Source organism: Podarcis liolepis, assembly GCF_965112155.1.
Source record: "Podarcis liolepis genome assembly, chromosome: 5".
Taxonomy (NCBI): Eukaryota; Metazoa; Chordata; class Lepidosauria; order Squamata; family Lacertidae; genus Podarcis; species Podarcis liolepis.
The window spans coordinates 5282098-5304171 of record NC_139556.1 but is presented as its reverse complement, the minus strand read 5'-3'; the positions used below and the strand labels follow the sequence as shown (position 1 = coordinate 5304171).

At 45.3% G+C, this 22074-nt stretch overlaps 2 protein-coding genes across 20 annotated transcripts in view; both read right to left on the bottom strand.

Moving 5' to 3' along the window:
• ARFGAP3 (ARF GTPase activating protein 3) overlaps window positions 1-10574 on the bottom strand; it is a 36022-nt gene extending 25448 nt beyond the window's left edge. For 6 of the 15 annotated variants that reach the window (XR_014526262.1, XM_083503420.1, XM_083503424.1 and 3 more), the window contains exons 1-5: window positions 10290-10483; window positions 6428-6546; window positions 4626-4698; window positions 2746-2877; window positions 558-641 (exon numbers count right to left, since the gene is read on the bottom strand). Coding sequence is in view for 14 of the 15 variants with exons in the window: in XM_083503420.1 (XP_083359546.1) it covers window positions 558-641; window positions 2746-2877; window positions 4626-4698; window positions 6428-6546; window positions 10290-10358 (477 nt within the window). In the remaining variant the exon portion in view is untranslated. Of the gene's footprint in view, window positions 1-557; window positions 642-2745; window positions 2878-4625; window positions 4699-6427; window positions 6547-10289 lie in introns of all 15 variants that reach the window. The other 9 variants (XM_083503418.1, XM_083503414.1, XM_083503417.1 and 6 more) reach the window with 6 other exon arrangements.
• A 3360-nt stretch (window positions 10575-13934) lies between these two features.
• Window positions 13935-22074, bottom strand: part of PACSIN2 (protein kinase C and casein kinase substrate in neurons 2) — a 55031-nt gene continuing 46891 nt past the window's right edge. For 2 of the 5 annotated variants that reach the window (XM_083503449.1, XM_083503450.1), the window contains exons 9-11: window positions 19882-19998; window positions 19144-19340; window positions 13935-16048 (exon numbers count right to left, since the gene is read on the bottom strand). In XM_083503449.1, coding sequence (XP_083359575.1) covers window positions 15936-16048; window positions 19144-19340; window positions 19882-19998 — 427 coding nt within the window. In that variant the 3' untranslated portion in view covers window positions 13935-15935. The remainder of the gene's footprint in view (window positions 16049-19143; window positions 19341-19881; window positions 19999-22074) is intronic. The other 3 variants (XM_083503452.1, XM_083503453.1, XM_083503451.1) reach the window with 2 other exon arrangements.

Genomic DNA, 22074 nt, shown 5'->3' with positions numbered 1-22074 from the left:
AATTCCGTAAATTCAACAACCCTACAAACATTACTTAAAATCAATGTAAACTTGATTACAAAGTGTTGTATTTTGTATAAACAGTAACTGATAGCAATCATTGTCACAAGACTGATAAAAAGTGATGCACTTTCAGATTTAACATTACATGGCAGGTCCCATATTACTCAATCAGTCCGAAGCGGGGATGCTGGATGCACATCTGGTCACCAGTGCAGAGTGGGAGAGCAAGGACTAAACGGCCACCTACCACTATGATCAACTGTAGGAAGTGCAATGTTGTGTTGGCATAAACTAGTGACATCATCTATTCTGCGGCTGAACAGAGGCAGCTCATGCCAACACAGGGACAACACTGCATTGGCTTTGATCTGAGACTAGTCCCCACCCTCCCACTCTTGGTTGTGGTGGCCAGGAAGAGCATGGATCCATGGCCCTCTCAAGACAATAGATGGGACGTTTACTGTACATCCATGCATGGGCCAGAACAGATACTGAAACTTTGCTACTTGAGAAATACCAGAGACTTAAGAAGCAAAATTCAACTTATTCTATACCCGAGGAGTAACGTGAGATGCAAAGAAGTCTTCCTCTTTTTCTTGTGGTGATAGAGGAGGGGCTCCACTGCCATCTATCCACAACTAGAACAAACACAGCATGTCATCTCATGATGTTCCCTCAACAATGTATGTTTTAGGCATAATCAACAGCATGTACAGACAGTTTCATAAAGGCATCACACGGGACTAGTCTTTGAAACGAAGGCAAACATACAGGAGTGCAAGACCTATTGGAAATGTTGCAATGGATACAGTTAATGTAAGCATTCAAAATCTGATGGCTGCTAAGCTCCAGACAATTTACACTGGCATTCACATGCTCCAATGAAAATTCAGCAGTTCTCAAATTCTTTCAGCATCACCATTCCCTCTGACAGCAAATTTGGGTCGTCAGCTTGAAACTGACACAAGGCTACCCAAAAATAAGGTCACACAGATTCTAGACACTTGGGATTTCCCTAGGTATAGAGAAATGTACTTTCATAAATCCAAAGAAAACAATTCAAGAAAGAACACAGTTCTATAGACTTCCAAGAGCCACAGAAAATCAATACTAGAGTAGACCATTGTATTGCCCAGATAGGAAACTTCCAGGTTTATATTCAAAGCCAAAGACAGGCATACCTCTTTGTACGCCTTGGTGGGGTGGGAAAACATACTGCTGCTACCCAATCAGAGCTAAGCTAAAATGCTCAATTTCTCTACTGTTTCCTATAGGCAGCTGTAGTCCTTTTCACATATTCATCATATGAAGGGAGCTCCATTCTGCAGAACAAAGTGTAGACTTCCATAAAGTCACACAGATGTGAAGATAAATATTACATTTAATGGCCTCATATAAAATACAGTTAATAGAAGTAACTAAGGTCAGAAAAACAGAAACAAATATTTCAAACCTATATAAGTTGTCATTAATTTTAAATATGATCAGTGCATCAGATTAACATAAAAGTGATTAGATCAGGACTATAAATACATTATAATTGCATAATAAATTCCCCATACCCGTTGATATCCAGTCAGATTATTTTATTGTTTTTTTAAGCAAGTGCAAACACAAACAGCCAGGAACAGGGTTTTTATTGTAGTCTCTGTGGAACGCTCCCCAGGCCCCACTCTTTAGCAGCCATGCTCCACACCTACCATATGTCTCCTTGAATAATGAGAATGTCTCTTCATTTCCTTGGGTGGAGGTGGGGGGGGGTTGCAGGGTGTTTATGTCAACCTCTGGCTTGCAGGGCTGGAACACAGCCTACTGCACAAAGGTCAGACTGACATTTATTGCCCACTTTTCTACGCAGCCTCCAAAAATTTGACCAAGAAGGAATGAGGGCGCTTGGACAGAAAAAGATTTCATACCTCTGCAGTAAAGATTAGGTAGCTACTTTTTCAAGGGCTGCAAGACTTACAGTCAGTGTTAGAAACTCAGATCTATAAGCTAGATGCCAAATGGCTCCTTAAACCAGGTGACAGTCATTTCAGGGCCGGATGGCTTCAAAGTCATATTTTTCCATGCAACCTTTTTGGTTCCTGAAATTCTAATTTTGCCTTTTATAAAATATGTTTCACAGTTCATACGAAATCAGTGAACCTCTTGGTCACACTTTATGTTGGTGAACATATTAAACCTCCTCTGATTGCACAGGTAATGTATTAATTATACAGGTACTGTACCCCAACATAAACACTTCTGCAACTTTGGTGAAACTGTATGATGAACAAGAATGTACTTGGTGCAGTAAGGCAACATGCCAAGTGATGACACGCTGATACTTGGGGCCAAAAATATTTCATTTCAGTGAAAATATGGTAGTGGGGTTCCCCCCCCCTAATTTTTTGTAATAATCTGTTCAGGAATACAAAGCACCCAGGAAATACAATTTAAGTGATTAATATTAATCAGGGCTTTTTTTCTAGAAAAAGAGGTGCCAGAACTCTGCCTAAATGCTACAGAGCTGACAGAATGCACCAAAGAGATGACGGAAGCCATGATATTAATTGATACAGCATCTTCCATCTTTCCTCATTACTGCAACATTCTTAAAGAGCTAAGCAACTGTCTGAACACCATGTGATTGGTTGCATGTCAGCTTTATAAACATTCGATTTCCTGGAAATACAACAGTGGTCTAACAAGAAAGTAAAAACAAGAATCATTGAATCAGGTAGAGTGCAGATCACTTACATCAGTACCATACTTCCGTGTTGCCTGAGCTGCAAGCGACTTAATTTTTTCCCTGTAAAGTTGAGCAGCACGACTGCTATACTTAGCATTGGTGTCAGTTGTAGTGCAACCATGTTGGTGGAAAAATGCAGACTACAAAAAAAAAAGAGTACATTAAAAAAAGACAATGTGTGCGTTTTTAAAAGCATTTGAGGGTGGGTTTATTCCTTAAAGTTAAAGCAAATGTATTTAAGTTTGGGTTATGCTATGTTAGGGTGGGTGCACATTATCAAGAAACCTTGCAAGAAGGCAACGAGATGAAAGTTGTAGCATTTTTCTATAGCATTTACATATTTTTCATCTGAGCGTAAATTCAAATATCAAATATTCAAACATCAAATCAAATCAAATTTTGTTGGTCAACCAAATACAGGTTATAGCCAAAAAAGAAAAGAAAAGAAATAAGATTTTAGCAAGAAAACAAAGTTAATGAGAACAACATGCTAAAATACAAGTAATAAAACATATATACCGTATTTTTCGCCCTAGAGGACGCACTTTTTCCCCTCCAAAAATGAAGGGGAAATGTGTGTGCATCCTATGGGGCGAATGCAGGCTTTCGCTGAAGCCTGGAGAGCGAGAGGGGTCAGTGCGCACCGACCCCTCTCGCTCTCCAGGCTTCAGGAAGCTATCCGCAAGCCTTGCAAGCCCGGCAGGAGTTCCCGCCAGGCTCGCCAGGCTTCTGGGCGGCAGCCTGCAGCCTGAAGCATGGGGCACACTCCGGAGCGCATCCCGGGCTTCGAGCAGATATCGGGCAGCCCCACAAGCTCAGGGGACAGTGGGGAGGCGGAGCGCCGCCATCCCACTATTCCCCGACCTGGTTTGGAGGCTGGCGGTGGAGAGAAGCTTGCTTCTCCCCATCGCCAGCCCCACAAGCTTGGGGGACAGCAGGGAGGCGCAGCGCCTCCATCCCGCTGTTCCCCGACCTGGTTTGGAGGCTGCCAGCCCCACAAGCTCGGGGGACAGATATCCGCAAGCCTGGGGAGACCGGCACGACTTCCCGCTGGGCTCCCATGGCTTGCGGATAGCAGCCTGTTCTGGGGGCTGGGGTTGGGGGATGCTCGGGCTTCCCCTGCCCCAGCCCGGGGGGAAATAATTTTTTCTTTCTTTATTCCCCCCCCCGCCAAAAAAACCTTAGGTGCGCCCTATGGGCCGGTGCGCCCTATAGGGCAAAAAATACGGTAATACATACATGTTTGGGGTAAATATCAGGAGCATGAGAAAATCAAGTAGCCATTAGCAGGATTGCATGCACTCAAGCATTATTTTAAAAAGTGCACACAGGCAATCCGAATTCTATAACCTGTATAAATTGTGAAAAATTAATGTTTCTGATTCTGCAGCTGATATTTTGCATAATGTATTCTGGTTTTTCTGGAACACAGAAGCCCTAACCCCATACAAATGAGAAAACAACCCCAGATTTCAGCAGGCATTGTTCATACATTTTCAGGCATATGTTTGCATCCATAAGGAATAGAAACTTGCTTGTAAACAAAGAAAGAAGGCAGGATTCTCAGAAGCAGAATTTTGTGTTCAGTACAGTATGGCTTGCTGTTCTGGGAACACTTTGTGGTTAAATAAATGGGGTAGAATTGTATACATAAATCAGGGCTGACTAATCTGTGGTTCTCCAGATGCTGCTGAACTGATGGGAATTTAGCCCAGTAACATCTGAAGGGCTACAGGTTAACCACTCAGGTTTAAATTAAAAAGTGAAGCTTTTGCGCCCACAAAAATAACACACAGAGAGACAGAGACAGAGAGAGAGAGCTTCTGCAAAATATGAATGATATGAAACAGTTCAGGGAGTAAAAACTCAACTTCACAAATAAACTTACAGCATTAGCATTTCCTCCAACTTGCATACATCTCAGCTGAAACCATGACCAGTTAGAATCTAATTCTGTAGACCTACCAAAATAAAAAATAAGAAAAAAAATTGAGAACTAACCATTATTTCCAAACAAAATCTTGAAGCAAAACTTTTTTGATGTTGTTAAATAAATCATGACACTGTGTAATATGTCACGTGTTGCTGTTCATCTGAGGTTGTATTTACCTATTTTTTAGACCTGCTAAGGAACAGATGATTGTTATTATGTGCTCACAGATAAAACCACAGAATTCAAAGAGGGTGCACTTTCTTTTTCCCATGGCTGCATATGCCATGTAAAAAGTAATTCAGATGAATTACTTTTTTTAAAAAATTGAGTCTTTAAAGCCAAAATACAAAATTGCCAGTTATGTGGCACATTCATCTAAAAAGGGAAACTTCCATTTATTCTAGCTCCTGTAAACAGAACCAACCAATCTTTAGGAAAGCTGTTCTAATATTCAGTATTCAAAGTATGAAGCTCAACTACCAGCATGACACAGGGGATTGGCTGGTAAAGTAAATAAAGATTGTGATATTCAGTATCAGATATATGACTCATAAATGTTAAGTTCAAAAATGTAAACACATGATTGCAGTTTTCTGATGCACAACCCTCAGACGGCAACATTCACAGTAAAGCTGAAGGCAATCAAATCTTTGTTTATATTTAAAACCACTTCAATTTAATAATTCATCTCAATGGTAAAATGGAATAAATCCAATAATTTCAACAGCAGTATGTTTATATAATTTAGACCCCACCGTTTCAGACTACCTAAGAAACCATTTAAAACAGTTAACACAATATCACCATAGAATCATAGAGATGTAAAGGCCCCCTAAGGCGCATCTAGTCCGATCCCAGCAAGTGATGCCCCATCCTATTTTAAACTATAGTGAACTCTGCTTAGCTTTGCAACTGTTCTAGCAGTTTCATTGTTGCACCACTAGGAGGGGATAGAAGCAGTAAGAAAACAAGTCAGCACAACAAAAGCCAGGTTAATACAGTGGTGCCTCGCAAGACGAAAAGAATCCGTTCTGTGATTCTCTTCGCCTAGCGGTTTTTTCGTCTTGCGAAGCAAGCCCATTGAAGGATTAGCGGCTTTTAGCGTCTTATCTGCTGATCGGATCAGCTGATAAGCGGCTTAGCGGCTTAGAAAAAAGGGGGGGGAGGAAAAAAAACCAGCAGGAACTCGCAAGACATTTTCGTCTTGTGAAGCAAGCCCATAGGAAATTTGTTTTGCGAAGCACCTCCAAAACGGAAAACTCTTTCGTCTAGCGAGTTTTCCGTCTTGCGAGGCATTCGTCTTGCGGGGCACCACTGTATCCATATCCAGAATTTCAGGTCTGATCCAAAAGGCGACTGTCTGATATTGAAAGAGCAATTTTCAGATCTTAACCACTCCTTGGGAATCACACCAAAGAAATTGTCCTGTCTCTACTATTGATGCCAAAGTAGCATTCTGAGGGTGGGATTCAATGCTTTCCCTCTGTCAAGAGAAGGCCCTCCAGAGTAGATTTATGGTGGCGCTAGAGGAGGCAGTGGGGAGGAAGACATTGCTGAAAAATCTGAAAATTGCCTCCCTCCCCTGTTTTGATGACGGGTGCCTTCTGTCAGCAGAAGGGCCATGTTGGATACCATCCTTATAAAAGAGGCACACAAGATGAACAAACCTTTTACTCACAAATATGGGAGAAAGTCAGACAAATGCAGTAACACAGAAAAAGCACCCTCAATCCAAAAACAGCAAGCAAATTCCTTACCGAATGAAAGTCAAGTGAACCCCAAGTGATCGATGAGTCCCTGAGCAGTCAATACACAGGAAAACGCCATACGTTATGCTTGCCCAGCTTGGGTTTTTCGCTCCACAGTCGAAGCATATCTAGAAAACAATACAAAAAGTGTATAGCATATAGTGACAAGTACCGTATTTTTTGAACCATAACACTCACTTTTTTCCTCCTGGAAAGTAAGGGGAAATGTCTGTGCGTGTTATGGAGCGAATGCCTGCGGGTGGCGGGGGGGATCTGCTGCAGTCGTGAGCAGAGGATCCATGGTTCCCCTTCCTTCCCTCCTCCGTAGTTACAAAGCATGGATCCACATGGATCCTCAGGGTTTTTGCATTGGGCTACTCCAAACTCACTGTCAGATCACATGTCTGTGGCCACAGCATGAACCACAAAAATCATATATCCACTATTTCGTTTAGAATATTTTTTTTCTTGTTTTCCTCCTCTAAAAACTACATGCGTGTTATGGTCTGGTGTGTGTTATAGAGCGAAAAATATGGTAAGCAGCTGAACAACAGTGTGAGACCTGCAGAATAAATAGCTCTAAATTACTCCAGCAAATGAGCTGAAGTAAGGCAAAAAGTTGGTTGCCTTGATGTAACTTCTAATGTACCCGCAGTCTTTGAAATTAACTGGGCATCAGGCACATTTTGGACCTATCAACCACTTCGACCAAGTGAAGGTTCCTGGGTGCCAGGGTGGCGCCTGACATCTCTACCACCTGGAGGTGCATGCCTGGGGATTCTTGGACCTTGCCTGTTTTCACACACTAATACTCCATCCTGTAGAATTCTATCAGTTATATTTTATCTGCACAATCTGAATAAATTTCAGGAACCAAAATACTTTTTCTGTTCAGCCTGAGCGGGAGCAGTGAACAACATTATAGTTAATTTTTGTAGCTTGTCTTCAACTACCCCACCCCACTGCCCAGCTCACAGTTGTGAAGAATATTCTCATGTAATGAATGGTCTGTGTCACCATTAAGAAAAAGAGGTAGGAATAGGCCAATATATATGAGGACTGTCCTTGAATCAAGTGACTTGTCTTCAAGTTCTCAATGCTCTTAACCTAGCTCAAGGTTGCCATCTGAATTAGCCAGATGATTAACTGATGGATACACAGGTGGCGCTGTGGTCTAAACTACTGAGCCTCTTGGGCTTGCTGACCATAAAGTTGGCAGTTCGAATATCCTGTTGTTTTGTCCCAGCTCCTGCCAGTCTAGCAGTTCGAAAGCATACGAGTGCATGTAGATAAATATGTACCACTGCAGCAGGAATTTAAAGTGTTTCCGTGCACTCTGGCACTCATCATGGTGCTCCATGGGCTGGAAACAGTTTAGTCATGTTCGCCACATGACCCAGAAAGCTGCCTGCGGAGGAACACTGCCTCCCTCGGCCTGAAAGCGGAGTTGAGCGCCACACCCTATAGTCGAATTGGACTTGCCTTAAACCGTCCAGGGATCCTTTACCTTTCTTAATAATCAATCACAGTCAGTCTATCATTTGAAAAATGAGACTTTAGAGCCGTCTTGCCCAAAAATGGCAATCAGACATTCCGTTTTGATGACTGTAATCTTGGTTTAAGGAGCCACTTGGCAACTAGTTTATATAGCTGAGTTTCTAACGCTGTACCTGCAGGTGGAAGACCGTCACCTAGTTGCTTCGGATTATATAGTCTATCTCTTTATTAGGTCACCTATCAGAACACTGTACAAAAGAAGCCCAACATGTCTAGGGCTGCAATTCTATGCACACTTAACTGGGAGTTAAGCATCTAGAACACAGTAGGCATTCTCCAAATTACCATGCATAGAATTGATATCCACTCTGAGTTATACAAACAAAAAACACTCACTAGGATAACTGTCACCATCTGAAACCTCCTAACATGTGCACGTGAACAGACCCGTTAACAAACATTAATATGATCCAGAACAATATACAACCTAGTTTTTAAACTGTTAAGACATCAGAGCACCTAACAAGGTACCAGAAGAACATGTTACTTTTATCCATTCGGCAACCTCTGAATTCCAAATCCTCCTTGTTATGATCATGTCCACACACAGCTACCTCAAAACCACTTGACTGAAGTAACAGTGGCCTTATAATCCAACATTTGAACTTTGTGAACCTGAAGATCATATCTACATATCACTAAAGAGCTATAACAGAGCAGTAATTATTTTCAGCTAGCCCACTTGCCAGCAACCAATTTGCCTGAACCGGTGTGCCCTGCAGCATTTCTATTTCATCATCTTATAAGATGATTTCATCATCCTCATAGCTTAATCTGTTATAACTCAGAACAAGTTCGGAATCACTGCTTGAAATGAACATGCTGTTTTACTCATATTTCCACAAACCATCAGAACAGAAGATAAAGTAACTTGACTTTGGGCACCGTAACCGTTCATTATAAAATTATACAGTCATGTCAGAGTGTGCAGGAACGAGCAAACAAAATTACATGAAGAAAATACGCAGAAATAACTGCCTGTGGGAAAAGCCCACATTACAGTGCTCCTCCTATTCTGAAAGGTCACTGACTCACTCTTCACCAAGAAGAAAATGCAAAAGACAAAATCAACTACAGCCCTAGTTCCTAAGCCACCTCCTCAGTTTTCGCTCCCTTCCATGCTGTGCTTTAAAGGAATATTGCCAACAGTGACAAGGCAGACACAACCTTGACCATGAATTCCAGCAAAGAAAAAGGAGTGAGGAGTTCTGGGCAGGAAGCAGATGCACTTCACCCTACAAAAGGCAAGGGATGAATCACAACGTCAGCTCCACAATACATGGATGGATATAAATCAGGAAGGACACATCTACCTACATAGCTTTCCCTACGTTTCCCAGTTTCCCTATACTTGATCCAAGTAAATCAATGTGCCCTTTTTTCTTTTGCGTTTGGCCTTGGGCAGCAGAAAAAAGAAAGCTGAAAGTCTGCCTGCAAAAAGAATGCAGCAAAACCCTTAAAGATTTCAGCCCCTTCCTCAAATCCCTAGAATTGAAGTCCTTTGCAAGAGGGAGACCTGGGTTCCAATCCCCACATCATCCATGAAGCTCGATGGGTGATCTGATCTTGGGCCAGACTCCCTCTCTTAGCCTGACCGACCTCGCAGGGTTGTTGTGACGATGAAATGGGGGGGGGAGCGGGAGGAGGAGGAGGGCCATGTGCACCACTTTTGAGCTCTTTGGAAGATCAAGGCAATAAATAAACAAATGCATAAATTCGAAAAATAATTCCTTCCAGTAGCACCTTAAAGACCAACTAAGTTAGTTCTTGGTATGAGCTTTCGTGTGCATGCACACTTCTTCAGATACACAGTGTATCTGAAGAAGTGTGCATGCACACGAAAGCCCATACCAAGAACTAACTTAGTTGGTCTTTAAGGTGCTACTGGAAGGAATTTTTTTATTTTGACTATGGCAGACCAACACGGCTACCTATCTGTAATTCGAAAAATAAGAGAGAAACGAATCTGGCCACGTCTACGCGAAAGCAAGCCCCGCCTAATCGGACGGAGCTTGCTCCCTACGTACCTCGGGGTGTTGGGATCGCGAGCGCAAAGCGCCTGGCGGATAACGCGATTTCGGGGAGGGAGATCGGAAAGCACCACAGAAGGGGCGAAATCACGAGGAGGATCACGATCTCCGTGGGATCTTGTTCTCCTCGCGCGCGTCGTGCTTTTGCCCGAGGGCGGCAGGCAAAAGTAAACAGCCACACGGGAACCACGACGCTCCCGGAGGCGCGACGTGTCAGCGGAGAGAAGAAGAAGCCCGCCTCCCTCCTTGGGGCCTCCGCCGACCGGGCCCCGCCGCTGGCTTACCTTGTTGGTGGGGACGGCGCGGAGCCTCCGGAAAACGGCGCCGATGTCCTGCTTGCTGGGCTCGCACATCCTTCCTCTCGGCAGACGCGACGGCGACGACGACCCAGGCGCCTCAAGAAGCGCCGCCTCAAGCGCCACGGAGGGAGGCCAACCCGCGCGCGCGCCTCGCACGCTCCCGCCAACGGGGCGGGGCCTCCACGCGGCGCCGCGGCGCGCGCAGGCCCACGTCGCGCCACGCACGCTCCGCGGAGGAGCGTCGCGGGGAACGGCTGATTTGTTGGGCGCGGATTGGGAAGGCCGGGAAGCGGGGCGGGGCTTCCTTCGCGCCAGCCGGTTGGGCGCTTTGGCGTTGCCTAGGCGACCGGGAGGGCGGGGTTCCTTTGCCCTCGAGCCGAGGCCCAGGGCGGCGGGGCGCGGAGAGGGTTAATGCGAGGAGGAGGGGGGAAAGGATATAAAGGAGACACGCGAATAAAGGCGACACGGATGTACGTGTGAACGCTCGACAAGTGAACGGAAAAGGACCAATGCCCGTTTCCTTTTCTCACATTTCATTGATGATCCTCAAAGGAGATGCAAAAAGTTTATACCCAATACAAAGTCCCTTTTTAAAATAGTTTCCTGATCCAAGAAAATAAAGGTGCTCTTTTTTGGAGGGTCGGGGAGCGGAGAAATAACTGGTTGAAGGTTTGCCTCAAGGTACATGCACTAAAACGTTCAAGATTTCAGCCCCCTCCTCAAGTCCTTAGAAATTAAGAGGAAGGGGGTTGCTGGAGGGCTTTTTTGTTATGCTGTTTAAAGGTGAAGGGACCCCTGACCATTAGGTCCAGTCGTGGCCGACTCTGGCATTGCGGTGCTCATCTCGCTTTATTGGCCGACGCTTCTGGCAAACCAGAGCAGCGCACAGAAACACCGTTTACCTTCCCGCCAGAGCGGTACCTATTTATCTACTTGCACTTTGACATGCTTTCGAACTGCTAGGTTGGCAGGAGCAGGGACTGAGCAACTGGAGCTCACCCCATCACGGGGATTCGAACCGCCAACCTTCTGATCGGCAAGTCCTAGGATCTGTGGTTTAACCCACAGCGCCACCTGCGTCCCTTGTTATGTTGTTTACCTACATGAAAAACAAGCGCAGGCTTGGGAGGAAGGGGGAAGAAATCTAACGGGTTTCATGTAGGGCTTCGTTTCTCCTTTCCAATTAGAGAAGAAGCAGGATGTGATATGACCTGCAACTAAAAAGATGCTGGCTGGGCACAGGGCCAAACTCTGTGGAGGCCCCTAGGCAGCCGAAATCTCAGGGGGGCCCTCACAAATTAACTCTTAATGTATTTTTAGATTTTAAAGCTCAATTGTAACTTTCTGTCTAGATCAGTATTATTTTGACCCATAGTTGCAGGGCTCTTGAAAAGCTGCTACCTATTTGGTAATCTGGCACTGACTGGGCAAGAGATGGAGGCCTGTCCCACCAAAAAAGTCTCTCTACAGCACCTGAAAAATTTAAAAGTCAACTTTGTTTCCCCCCCGCAGTAGACTCTTACTTATCAAATGGGCCATCCATTCATTAAAACTATTGGGCATAAAGAATTGGCTCATTTAAGCAGCACTTGGAAATTGGTTCTTTTTAGGAGCTATCAAATCCACGTTTGGGGTTGGGCCAGTAAAAAATTATTCAGCTCCACAACATATTATGCTTGTTGTATCTGCTGCTGTTGGAGTCAACCTTTGGAGTCCACATGCTGATGATCAGCGTGTCTGTATCAAAGTGCAATGCGATTGCAAAACTAGCTCCACAGAGATTCTGCTTCAGGTAGCATTGAGATACTTCTGGCATGCTGTGCTATTTCCGGCTGTGTCTTGAGCAGCAGCAGGAGTTACAAAACCGCTACCCTCCCTCTTGATAGTTAATTGGATAGATAGGATGAGGACGCAACATTTCGAGTCCTGGGTGTGGTTTGTAAGTGCACTGTGAATGTTAAATAAAAGCCAGAATTGTATGGTTGGAAGGGACCCTGAGGGTCATCTAGTCCAGGGGTCTGTAACCTTTAAGACAAAAAGAGCCACTTGGACCCGTTTCCAAAGAAAAAAAAACTGGGAGCCGCAAAACTTGTCATTATAAAAATAACTTTTTTGTCACTTTTTTATTATTTCTTTGTTTGACCCCTCAGAATTACTCCTCATAGAAATAAACGTTAAATTAACAAGTTACCTTTTTGTGTGTGTGTGTTCTTCACTCCCCTTCAAAACAGTGACCAGCGTACATGCCCCCTTTCAATGCAGTGACCAGCGTACATGCCCCTTACAATGTAGCGGGTGGGCAGGACTAATGCACGCACCGCCCCCATGCGATGTCACAGCCAGTACAGCGCCTGCCACAGTGGGGAGTGTCGGGGCGCACAATGCGCCTCCTCCCCTCGCTAGTATCCGCCCCGGAGCCGTGGCAAAGGTGTAAAAGAGCCACATGCGGCTCCGGAGCCGCGGGTTGCTGACCCCTGATCTAGTCCAACTGCCTGCAATACAGGAATCTCAACATCCATGGTAGATGGCCACCCCACCCCTGCTTAAAAACATCCATGAAAGGAGAGTCCACCACCTTCCAAGGGAGTCTGTTCCACTGTCAAAGAGCTCTTCAGAAAGTTCTTTCAGATGTTTAGTCTGAACCTCTGTTCTTGTAACTTGAAGCCACTGGTTTGGGTCCTACCATCTGGAGCAGGAGAAAACAATGGGTCGAGCTTTGAAAACCATTCCTGCAACTATTTAGCATGGGTCAGTTTAAACATGGGAAGCGTCGACCTGAGTTAAGTGGTTAGCACAGGGATGGTGTCTTCCAGATACTGGGCTCCTGTCAGCCCCATCCAGCATGGCTAAAGGTTAGGGATGATGGGCATTGCAGTCCAACATCATCTAGAGAGCATCACTTAAGCCATCCCCACAGCACATTGCAGCGCCAAGTCTGCATCTCTAAAGCAGTTTTGCAATTGCTTAAAGAGTTCACATGTTTTGAAAAATAAAGTGCTGGGTTAACATATGCATAGAAATGTACTTGCCTGGCTTCGTTTAATTTTGAAAAGAGGCAGAATCCACCTGAAGCACCTGGGAAATAACAAAACTGACAGCCACACTAGTATCTCATTTGCTGGTTTATATGGATGTAAAGGAGATCAGCAGGATATTGTAGTCCCACTGTTAAGGCAGGCTCCCTGATTGGTGACTGGGACAGGGCCTTCTCTGTAATAGCGCCTTGACTTTTTTCAGCCCTGTCCAAAACCAAACCTTTTAGGGGAACTGATTTGTTGTTGTTCAGCATTCCTTTGTTCAGCATTTGTTTTATCTCAATATATTCATGCCTGAACACTTGCCTAGTGTAATGGGTCTGCACTTTGCCTATTCTGTATTTTGAGCATTTCTTCCAAAGTATATTTGACTCCTTTTGTAGGCATACTTTGATAGCTGGAGGACAGGACTGTAACTTTCTTCAGTCTCATGTTAGCCAAAATCATGTGTGCATTGCTGGGACAAATAGTACTTCTACTTATCATTATGCATATACCAAACTGTAATTTTTGACTATTTATCTCAAAGTGCAACAAACAGAAAATACAGCGCTTTCAGTAAAGAGAGAGACAGAGAAGTACTCTCACCAGTAAATTTGTGTTCAGCATATTTAAGATTTTATTATTTTTAAAATAGTGTGCTATACAGAAAAATACTCCAGACTTATTTTTCACCACTTGTGGCAAATCTACTGTTCATGAACAATTATGCTGGAATATTATGATGGCAGCGATCCAATACTGAACCTTATACAATTGAACTTCATATGTTAATAAATATATTGATCTCCAAAAGCAAATGTAATACCAGGAGCACTTACAGCATTTTAATTGCCAAAAAGTTATTTCAATTACAGTGTAGTTCCCTAAAATAGCATTTCTACTTATCGGATAAGATTTAGATTTTCTATAAAGCAACTTGTTCCAACATGTTCACAATCCAGCTATTTGATCTCCTACAAATGTATACAATTTCACACTTTTACAGTTGATTTGCAATTTCAAACAAGTAGATTTTACAGTGTTCTGCTACAATAATCCACAGTGGGGCTACTGCGGGTTTATATTTGGAGCCACGATTCTACCTACAAATATTAATATTAGGATGTAACTACTATGCTCATCTTATTTGAGAATCAAAGTCACATAATACTTAGGCCTCACTCCAGTGTACTGTGGATGCAGGACCCACAGAAGGATCCCAGGAATGCATAGCGAAAGACTGGTCTTCTCCCGCCCCCGGCCTTTACAAGGAGTGGGATTCTTGTGCGTACCTTGCAACTCCCCAGGCAGCCCTCACTCCTCCACCTCCATCAAGGAAAGGGAGACTGGGGTGGACAGGGACGTATTATGTGTGCATGCAGGTCTCTTCCTCCTGAAATCACTCCATATGGAAGAGGGTCAAAACTGGGCTCCTATATCCTTAGGACAATCCCTCCCAGCTACTACATCCACAGTGGACTGGGTTGAGCAGCTGATCTACTTTATGTTTAAATGAGTAAGCACTGTCAAAGCACAATTTAAATAGGTTATAATTTAAATGGCTTGCTCTAGAGCTGCAATGTCCCACTGACATGGATAGCAAACTCACATTTACTAGTGCTGGACTCCACCTTAAATCTAATGCATAGACAATAGGCTGGCTAATTAGGATATGCTCTTTAAACATTTGAATATCAAATTATATATACACATATGCACAACTTAAAGAGCATCTCAATAAAAAAAGCATTAATCTATTTTACAGTCTTTTGCTTGAAAAAATAATCTTCGTAGACGTTTCCAAATTGCACAAAATCATTAACATCTTGCAAAATGTAAATTTCTCAGCAAGAATATGATGGAAATAGTTTTAAATATTATACTTTTAGAAATCCACTTGGAAGTCGTAATTTGGAAAATTCATGTTTCTGGTGCCAAAATGCATCAATGGCATTCCAGAAACCCAAACTAACATTTGCAGACAGTATGCTACAATGTTATGTAACAGACCCAATTTGGCATTTTACACCATTAAGGCATGGAAAAGTTAACAGTACAATGTAAACTGAGGAATAATCAAATTCATAACTTAAGTAGTAGTAGATGAATCAGGCATGAAAAGATGGCAGGCTACATAGTCTTTAAATTAAAAAAATGCATCTTTCAAATATTGCTAAGAACAGATAAAAAATTGCAATTAAAAAAATAAGTTGCAATTTATTGCAAATTATTATAGGTCACTTAAAAGAAGTGATTTAAACAAGAATCAATGCAAGCCACCACCCAGAAAAATGGGGTTGAGGCAGCAGCAAATTTGAAAATATACATAAGGCATGATAAAACAGTAAATTGGCAATAAGTTCTAAGAATATCATTTTCTTGCCAACTAAATTTCCACTCTGGCCTGGTTATTTTGTGCTGTGCATAAGCTGCCAACCTTTCCCAGTTTCAGTCTGAATTGTTATCTTGTCCCCTGGGAACACATATTTCAATCCATCATTCATTTGAATTAAAGGAAATATATACAATTTCAACACATTTCAGTTCTCTTCATGGCGGGCCACCAACTTCATACTGACTGACAATTACTACAGCACTTCTATACAACTCTTTGTCACTGGATTGCCTCAACATAGTTTGCGGGGTAGAGTCCAACTTGCCCATTGTCCAAGCGGCCTTTGCACCAACCCTGTTCATCTTCATCTTCTATTTTAGTTAGCTCTTCCCCTGTGAGGAGAGAAAGTAATTTCAGAACCCCCAAAATAGCTACTCCCCTGGAGTGTTTGAGGAAAATGGGTCTTCCCATTGCAGTTACAGTACTGCCTCTTCGCCCCAATAAGCATCAGAGCATTAGAAATCTGGGTTTTATTACATTGCTCCTCCCATCCCTTGAAAATAGTAATAATAAAAGCATCCATTGAAGCACCATGTTAACTGGATAAAAAACACCAGGTATCATCATTTATTATTATTATTATTTATTGATTTTATAAACTGCCTTATACCTGTTGGTCTCAGGGAATCAGGGAAATTAGTTGCTATCAGTTCCGAGTGCAGGGCCAGCTAGACAGACACAGCTGTGTAATGTCAATGTGTGTATAAGACAGTAGTCTGGGGGGGGTTGATTGTTTTTAGGCAAATATTTTTAAGGAAATGTTTCTGGACAGGCCTGGGATAAGAAGGTTGCAGAGCAGGTTTAAATTCCCTACAAAAAAAGGAGCTCTCCAAACTGGGTGAATGGGCAGTATAATAGCAAATGTAATTAAAAGTAAACAAGTAGAAAGTGATGCCCATTGGGGCAAAAAATCCTAATATCACATATACACCCATGGGGTGGCAGTGACTGACCAGGATCAGGAAGCGCTATTAAGATTTTGGTCCTGTGTGTCGCAGCTGTAAAAAGGTGAATACCATGGAACGGGATTGAAAACAAAACTGGCAATATCATAATGCCGTTATACAGCAAATGCACTTTGACTACTTGCATTTAATCTGATAAAGGATACTGTAGAAGTGAAAAGGGTTCAGAAATGGGCAACCCAAATGATCCCTTGTGAGGAAAGCTTAAAACATTTGGGAGCTTTGTGTTAGGGAAAGGACGAGTAATGAAGGACATGATAGAGGCACAGTGGTACCTCGGGTTAAGAACTTAATTCGGTCCGGAGGTCCGTTCTTAACCTGAAACTGTTCTTAACCTGAGACACCACTTTAGCTAATGGGGCCTCCCGCTCCACCGCCCGATTTCTGTTCTCATCCTGAAGCAAAGTTCTTAATCCGAGGTACTCTTTCTGGGTTAGCAGAGTCTGTAACCTGAAGCGTCTGTAACCCGAGGTACCACTGTATATCAGATTACCGTATTTTTCGCCCTGGTTGTTCCGCCAGGCCTTTGGTCAGGGCGCAGCCTGACTCCCTCCTCTGGCAACCTGCACAGAATTTTGCTTAATTGGTTGCCATCAATTTGATTTTAATTAATTTTTATAATGAAATATTTTTAGATTGTGTGACTATTTGACTGTTTGATTGTTAGCTGCCCTGAGCCCAGCTTCGGCTGGGGAGGGCGGGATATAAACAAAATTTATTATTATTATTATACGACGCACCGGCCCATAGGACACACCTAGTTTTTTGGAGGGGAAATCAAGGGGGGAAAATTTATTTCCCCCCCAGGTTTGCGCAGCCATCCCCAAGCTAGAAGAGGGAGACGGAGCGCTCCGTCTCCCTCTTCTGCCTTCAGGGACAGCCTCTCTAGCCTCCGTGGGGCAGCGGCTTGCCCCGCTATCCCCCGAGCTTGTGGGGCTGGCGATGGGGAGAAGCAAGCTTGCTTCTCCCCCCCCCCCGCCAGCCTCCAGACCAGGTCCGGGAATAGCGGGGTGGCAGCGCTCTGCCTCCCCGCTATCCCCCAAGCTTGTAGGGCTGGCGATGGGGAGAAGCAAGCTTGCTTCTTCCCCCCCCCGCCAGCCTCCAGACCAGGTCCGGGAATAGCGGGGTGGCAGCGCTCTGCCTCCCCGCTATCCCCCGAGCTTGTAGGGCTGGCGATGGGGAGAAGCAAGCTTGCTTCTTCCCCCCCCCCCCCGCCAGCCTCCAGATCAGGTCCGGGAATAGCGGGGTGGCGGCGCTGCAGCTCCCCGCTGTCCCCCAAGCTTGTGGGCTGCAGGCTGCTGCCCGCAAGCCTTGCGAGCCCGCAGGACCTCCCACCGGGCTTGCAAGGCTTGCAGATAGCTTCCTGAAGCCTGGAGAGTGAGAGGGGTCGGTGCACACCGACCCATCTCGCTCTCCAGGCTTCTGCGAAAGCCTGTATTCGCCCCATAGGACGCACACACATTTCCCCTTCATTTTTGGAGGGGGAAAAGTGCGTCCTATAGGGCGAAAAATATGGTATGTGTGGGGTGGAGAAAGTTTTCTTTCTCTTTCTTATACTACTAGAACTTGCGGTCATTCCATGAAGCAGAAGGGTGGGAGATTCAAAATGGACTATTTCTTCACACCACAAAAACTAGGGAATTTGGTTCCACAAATTGTAGTGCTGTCCACAAACTTGGATGGGTTTAAGCTGGCGATCAGCCCAATTCATGAGGGTAAAGGATACCAAGGCTAACATTGTCCCTTCCCTGTCAGAGGCAATATCCCAAGTGGTGAGGGAGGCTGCCTGCCAGTCCTGCTTGCAGGCGCTCGTTAGGCATCTGGTTGGCCACTGTGAGAACAGAACGCTGGACTGGATGGGTCCTTGGTCTGATCCTGCAGCCAGGCTCTTATGGTCTTAGAGATGCTTGTGGCTGGCATTGGCTCTTACGTACAGTGGTGCCCCGCAAGACGAATGCCTCGCAAGATGGAAAACTCACTAGACGATAGAGTTTTCCGTTTTGGAGGTGCTTCGCAAAACGAATTTCCTATGGGCTTGCTTCGCAAGACGACAATGTCTTGCGAGTTCCTGCTGGTTTTTTCCCTTTCCCCCCCTTTTTCTAAGCCGCTAATCAGCTGATCCAATCAGCAGATAAGCCGCTAAAAGCTGCTAAAAGCCGCTAATAGCGCTAATCCTCTAATCCGTCAATGGGCTTAGAGTCATAGAATCATAGAGTTGGAAGAGACCACAAGGGCCATCGAGTCCAACCCCCTGCCAAGCAGGGAAAAAAACCAAGACGGAAGAAAAAAAGCCAAGACGAAAAAACCGCTAGACGAAGAGAATCACAGAACGGATTCTTTTCGTCTTGCGAGGCACCACTGTACCTTTGCCATTTGCTATTCTGTTTCAGGCAGCAAAATGTTTGGGGCCAATCCTGCCTTGCATCTTTTTAGGGCAGGGAAAAAAAGTAAAGGGTATTTACCAGTCTTGAAACTGAGTTCATCGAGCTCTTGACCTTCATAGTCATACAATGCCCGTACTCTAACTTCCATCGCAGGGGGTGTATCCTCATCAAATGGATTTGTTTCTGCTGGAGCATCATTGGAGGAAAAAGGATTGTTGGTCTCCTCGTCGGACCAGTCCGCAGAGTAACTTTGGTTTTTCTCCGAGCTGCTAACACTAAACACACGGAAAAATTACGTTAGCTTCCCTGATACAAGTAGCCTGGCAGGAGGTGGGGTATCAATTCTAGATATCCCACCCCCTGCCAAGCTACTTCTGGGCCCCTGCTTAGCAATGCTGTGCTTTGCCCCTTTTCACATCGCAGTGCCCTTAGAGACAAGAAGAGTGAACATAGAGGTTATGGACCACCAAGAGAAACGTCAAGGCCAACATGTTCATTTGAGGGAAAAACATGAAACGGTGAGAAAGGGGAGGGGGGAACACCTAGTGAGCACAGCCAGTAGCAAAGATCCAGCAGTAGTTTCAAAGCACATGACCACAGTTAATATTTGTGGAACCAGTGAAGGAAAACCAACCAGAAAACAAAACAGTGACAGAGCATTGGGAGGTTAGTCGGTCGGGTTTGCGACAAAATAACCGTTCAACAAGGACTTCATGCATTGTGCAACATAAGGCTTTTGTAGAAACCCGGAGTTGGAAACCCTGGATAGGAAAAGTGTAAGTATAAAAAACAGTTTGAAAACCGTCTTTCACCAACTTTTTGATTTTATTGTCCTCCTTTTCACTGACAGTACTTCCAGTATCCTCTTCATCTTCAAAGGGATTGTAACTTGACTGAACTGACTGCACTGTGTCACCCGGAACACTAACACTGCTATTTGGGAGAAAAAAATCATGAAGGTGACCCTGCCATTTCACGGAGTCAATATACATGCAATTAAGAACAGAGCCATGCACATCCTTCTCTTCGGATGGCTTACCTTCCCAACACTTACTTAAAACGAAAACACGTCTCCCCTTCTGCCAAAGTCATTTCCATTTTATTTCGCTACAGAGACACTTCAGATTCAGTGTCACAAGTGTCTGACCTGCCACTATAGAAGCCAGCCTAGGATCCCAGTTTCAAGCTGGTTTCTGAGCATATAATGCTTAGCAATAGGAATGGAAACATTGATTCTGATTCACAACAAATTGTAGTTAGCGCTAGCCAGGGAAGTATGGAGCGCACAACGTGGGCCGTGCGCTCCAAATCAATCTTGATAGCAAGGACTCTAAAAAGTACAGCAATTAATACCATTTTACAGGTTACAATGCATGTTTACATTCTGAAGTCACTTACCAATCAGACAAGCCCAATGAGAAAAAATTAACATTAAAACCAAAAGATGAACAAATAAAACAAACTATCAAAGCGTTATACACACAATTTTCCATGTTGGTGAATCAGGAAGTAGAATGGAAAATAAAACTTATGGATGTCCTGACTTCCTGTCGGCTGCAGGGGCCGTTTCGGACGCGGATTTAGCCTCTTGGGGGAAATCCGAGCCTAGCAGAAGATTGGAGTTTCACAAGGGCACTGTGAGCTCCGGTAAAAAACCCAAAAGGGAGTTTTGGGTGCTGCGGACCCAGCGGCACCCCATGTGTATCTCCCCAAAGGCAGACGGACCTGTAAAAAGGTTTGGAAACCCGAGGGGATGGAGGCGTGGGTGAAAGGGGGTCTACGTGCTACTTCTGCTGAGTGAAGCCTCTAGTTCCGATGGCAAAGGCAGCTGATTTCCCGACATTAAAAGATAATCCGAAGGCAACCCTCCTCCCACCCCAAGTCTTCAGGAAAGCCATCCGATGCCCGGCGGCGGGAGGAGACGTCCCCCCCCCCGCCGGGCATCGGAGCTTCCTTCCGATGCCCGGCGGCGGGAGGAGACGTTCCCCCCCCCCCGCCGGGCATCGGAGCTTCCTTCTGATGCCCGGCGGCGGGAGGAGACGTCCCCCCCCCGCCGGGCATCGGAGCTTCGTTCCGATGCCCGGCGGCGGGAGGAGACTTCCCCCCCCCCCCGCCGGGCATCGGAGCTTCGTTCCGATGCCCGGCGGCGGGAGGAGACGTTCCCCCCGCCCCCGCCCGGCATCGGAGCTTCCTTCCGATGCCCGGCGGCGGGAGGAGACGTTCCCCCCCCCGCCGGGCATCGGAGCTTCCTTCCGATGCCCGGCGGCGGGAGGAGACGTCCCCCCCCCGCCCGGCATCAGAGCTTCCTTCCGATGCCCGTCGGCGGGAGGAGACGTACCCCCCCCGCCCGGCATCAGAGCTTCCTTCCGATGCCCGGCGGCGGGAGGAGACGTCCCCCCCCCCGCCGGGCATCGGAGCTTCCTTCTGATGCCCGGCGGCGGGAGGAGACGTCCCCCCCCCGCCGGGCATCGGAGCTTCCTTCTGATGCCCGGCGGCGGGAGGAGACGTCCCCCCCCGCCCGGCATCGGAGCTTCCTTCCGATGCCCGGCGGCGGGAGGAGGTCCGAGGACAGTGGGGAAGACTGTCCCCACAGTGGGCGCTTCCCCGCTGTCCCCGAGATTTCCCTATGGGCTGTCGTCTTGCGAAGCAAGCCCATAGGGAAATTCGTTTTGCGAAGCGCCTCCAAAACGGAAAACCCTTTCGTCTAGCGGGTTTTCCGTCTTGCGAGGCGTTTGTCTTGCGGGGTACCACTGTATGGGCTTCCAGAGATTTGGCAACGAGAATAATAAAATCTGAAATTCTTCCGAAAACTATGTCAGATTACAATGAAACAGCACTGGAGTTGAAAGTTAAGGAGGAGGCTTCATTTAGGTGGAGATTGAACGAGGGGTTGCTATATAACCAGATAATATTGGAAAAAGCACAAGAGACACTGAAAGATTATTCTGAGTTTAATTTAAATAAAGGAGTGGACATTAATGTGGTATGGGATGCCTCAAAGGCTGTAAT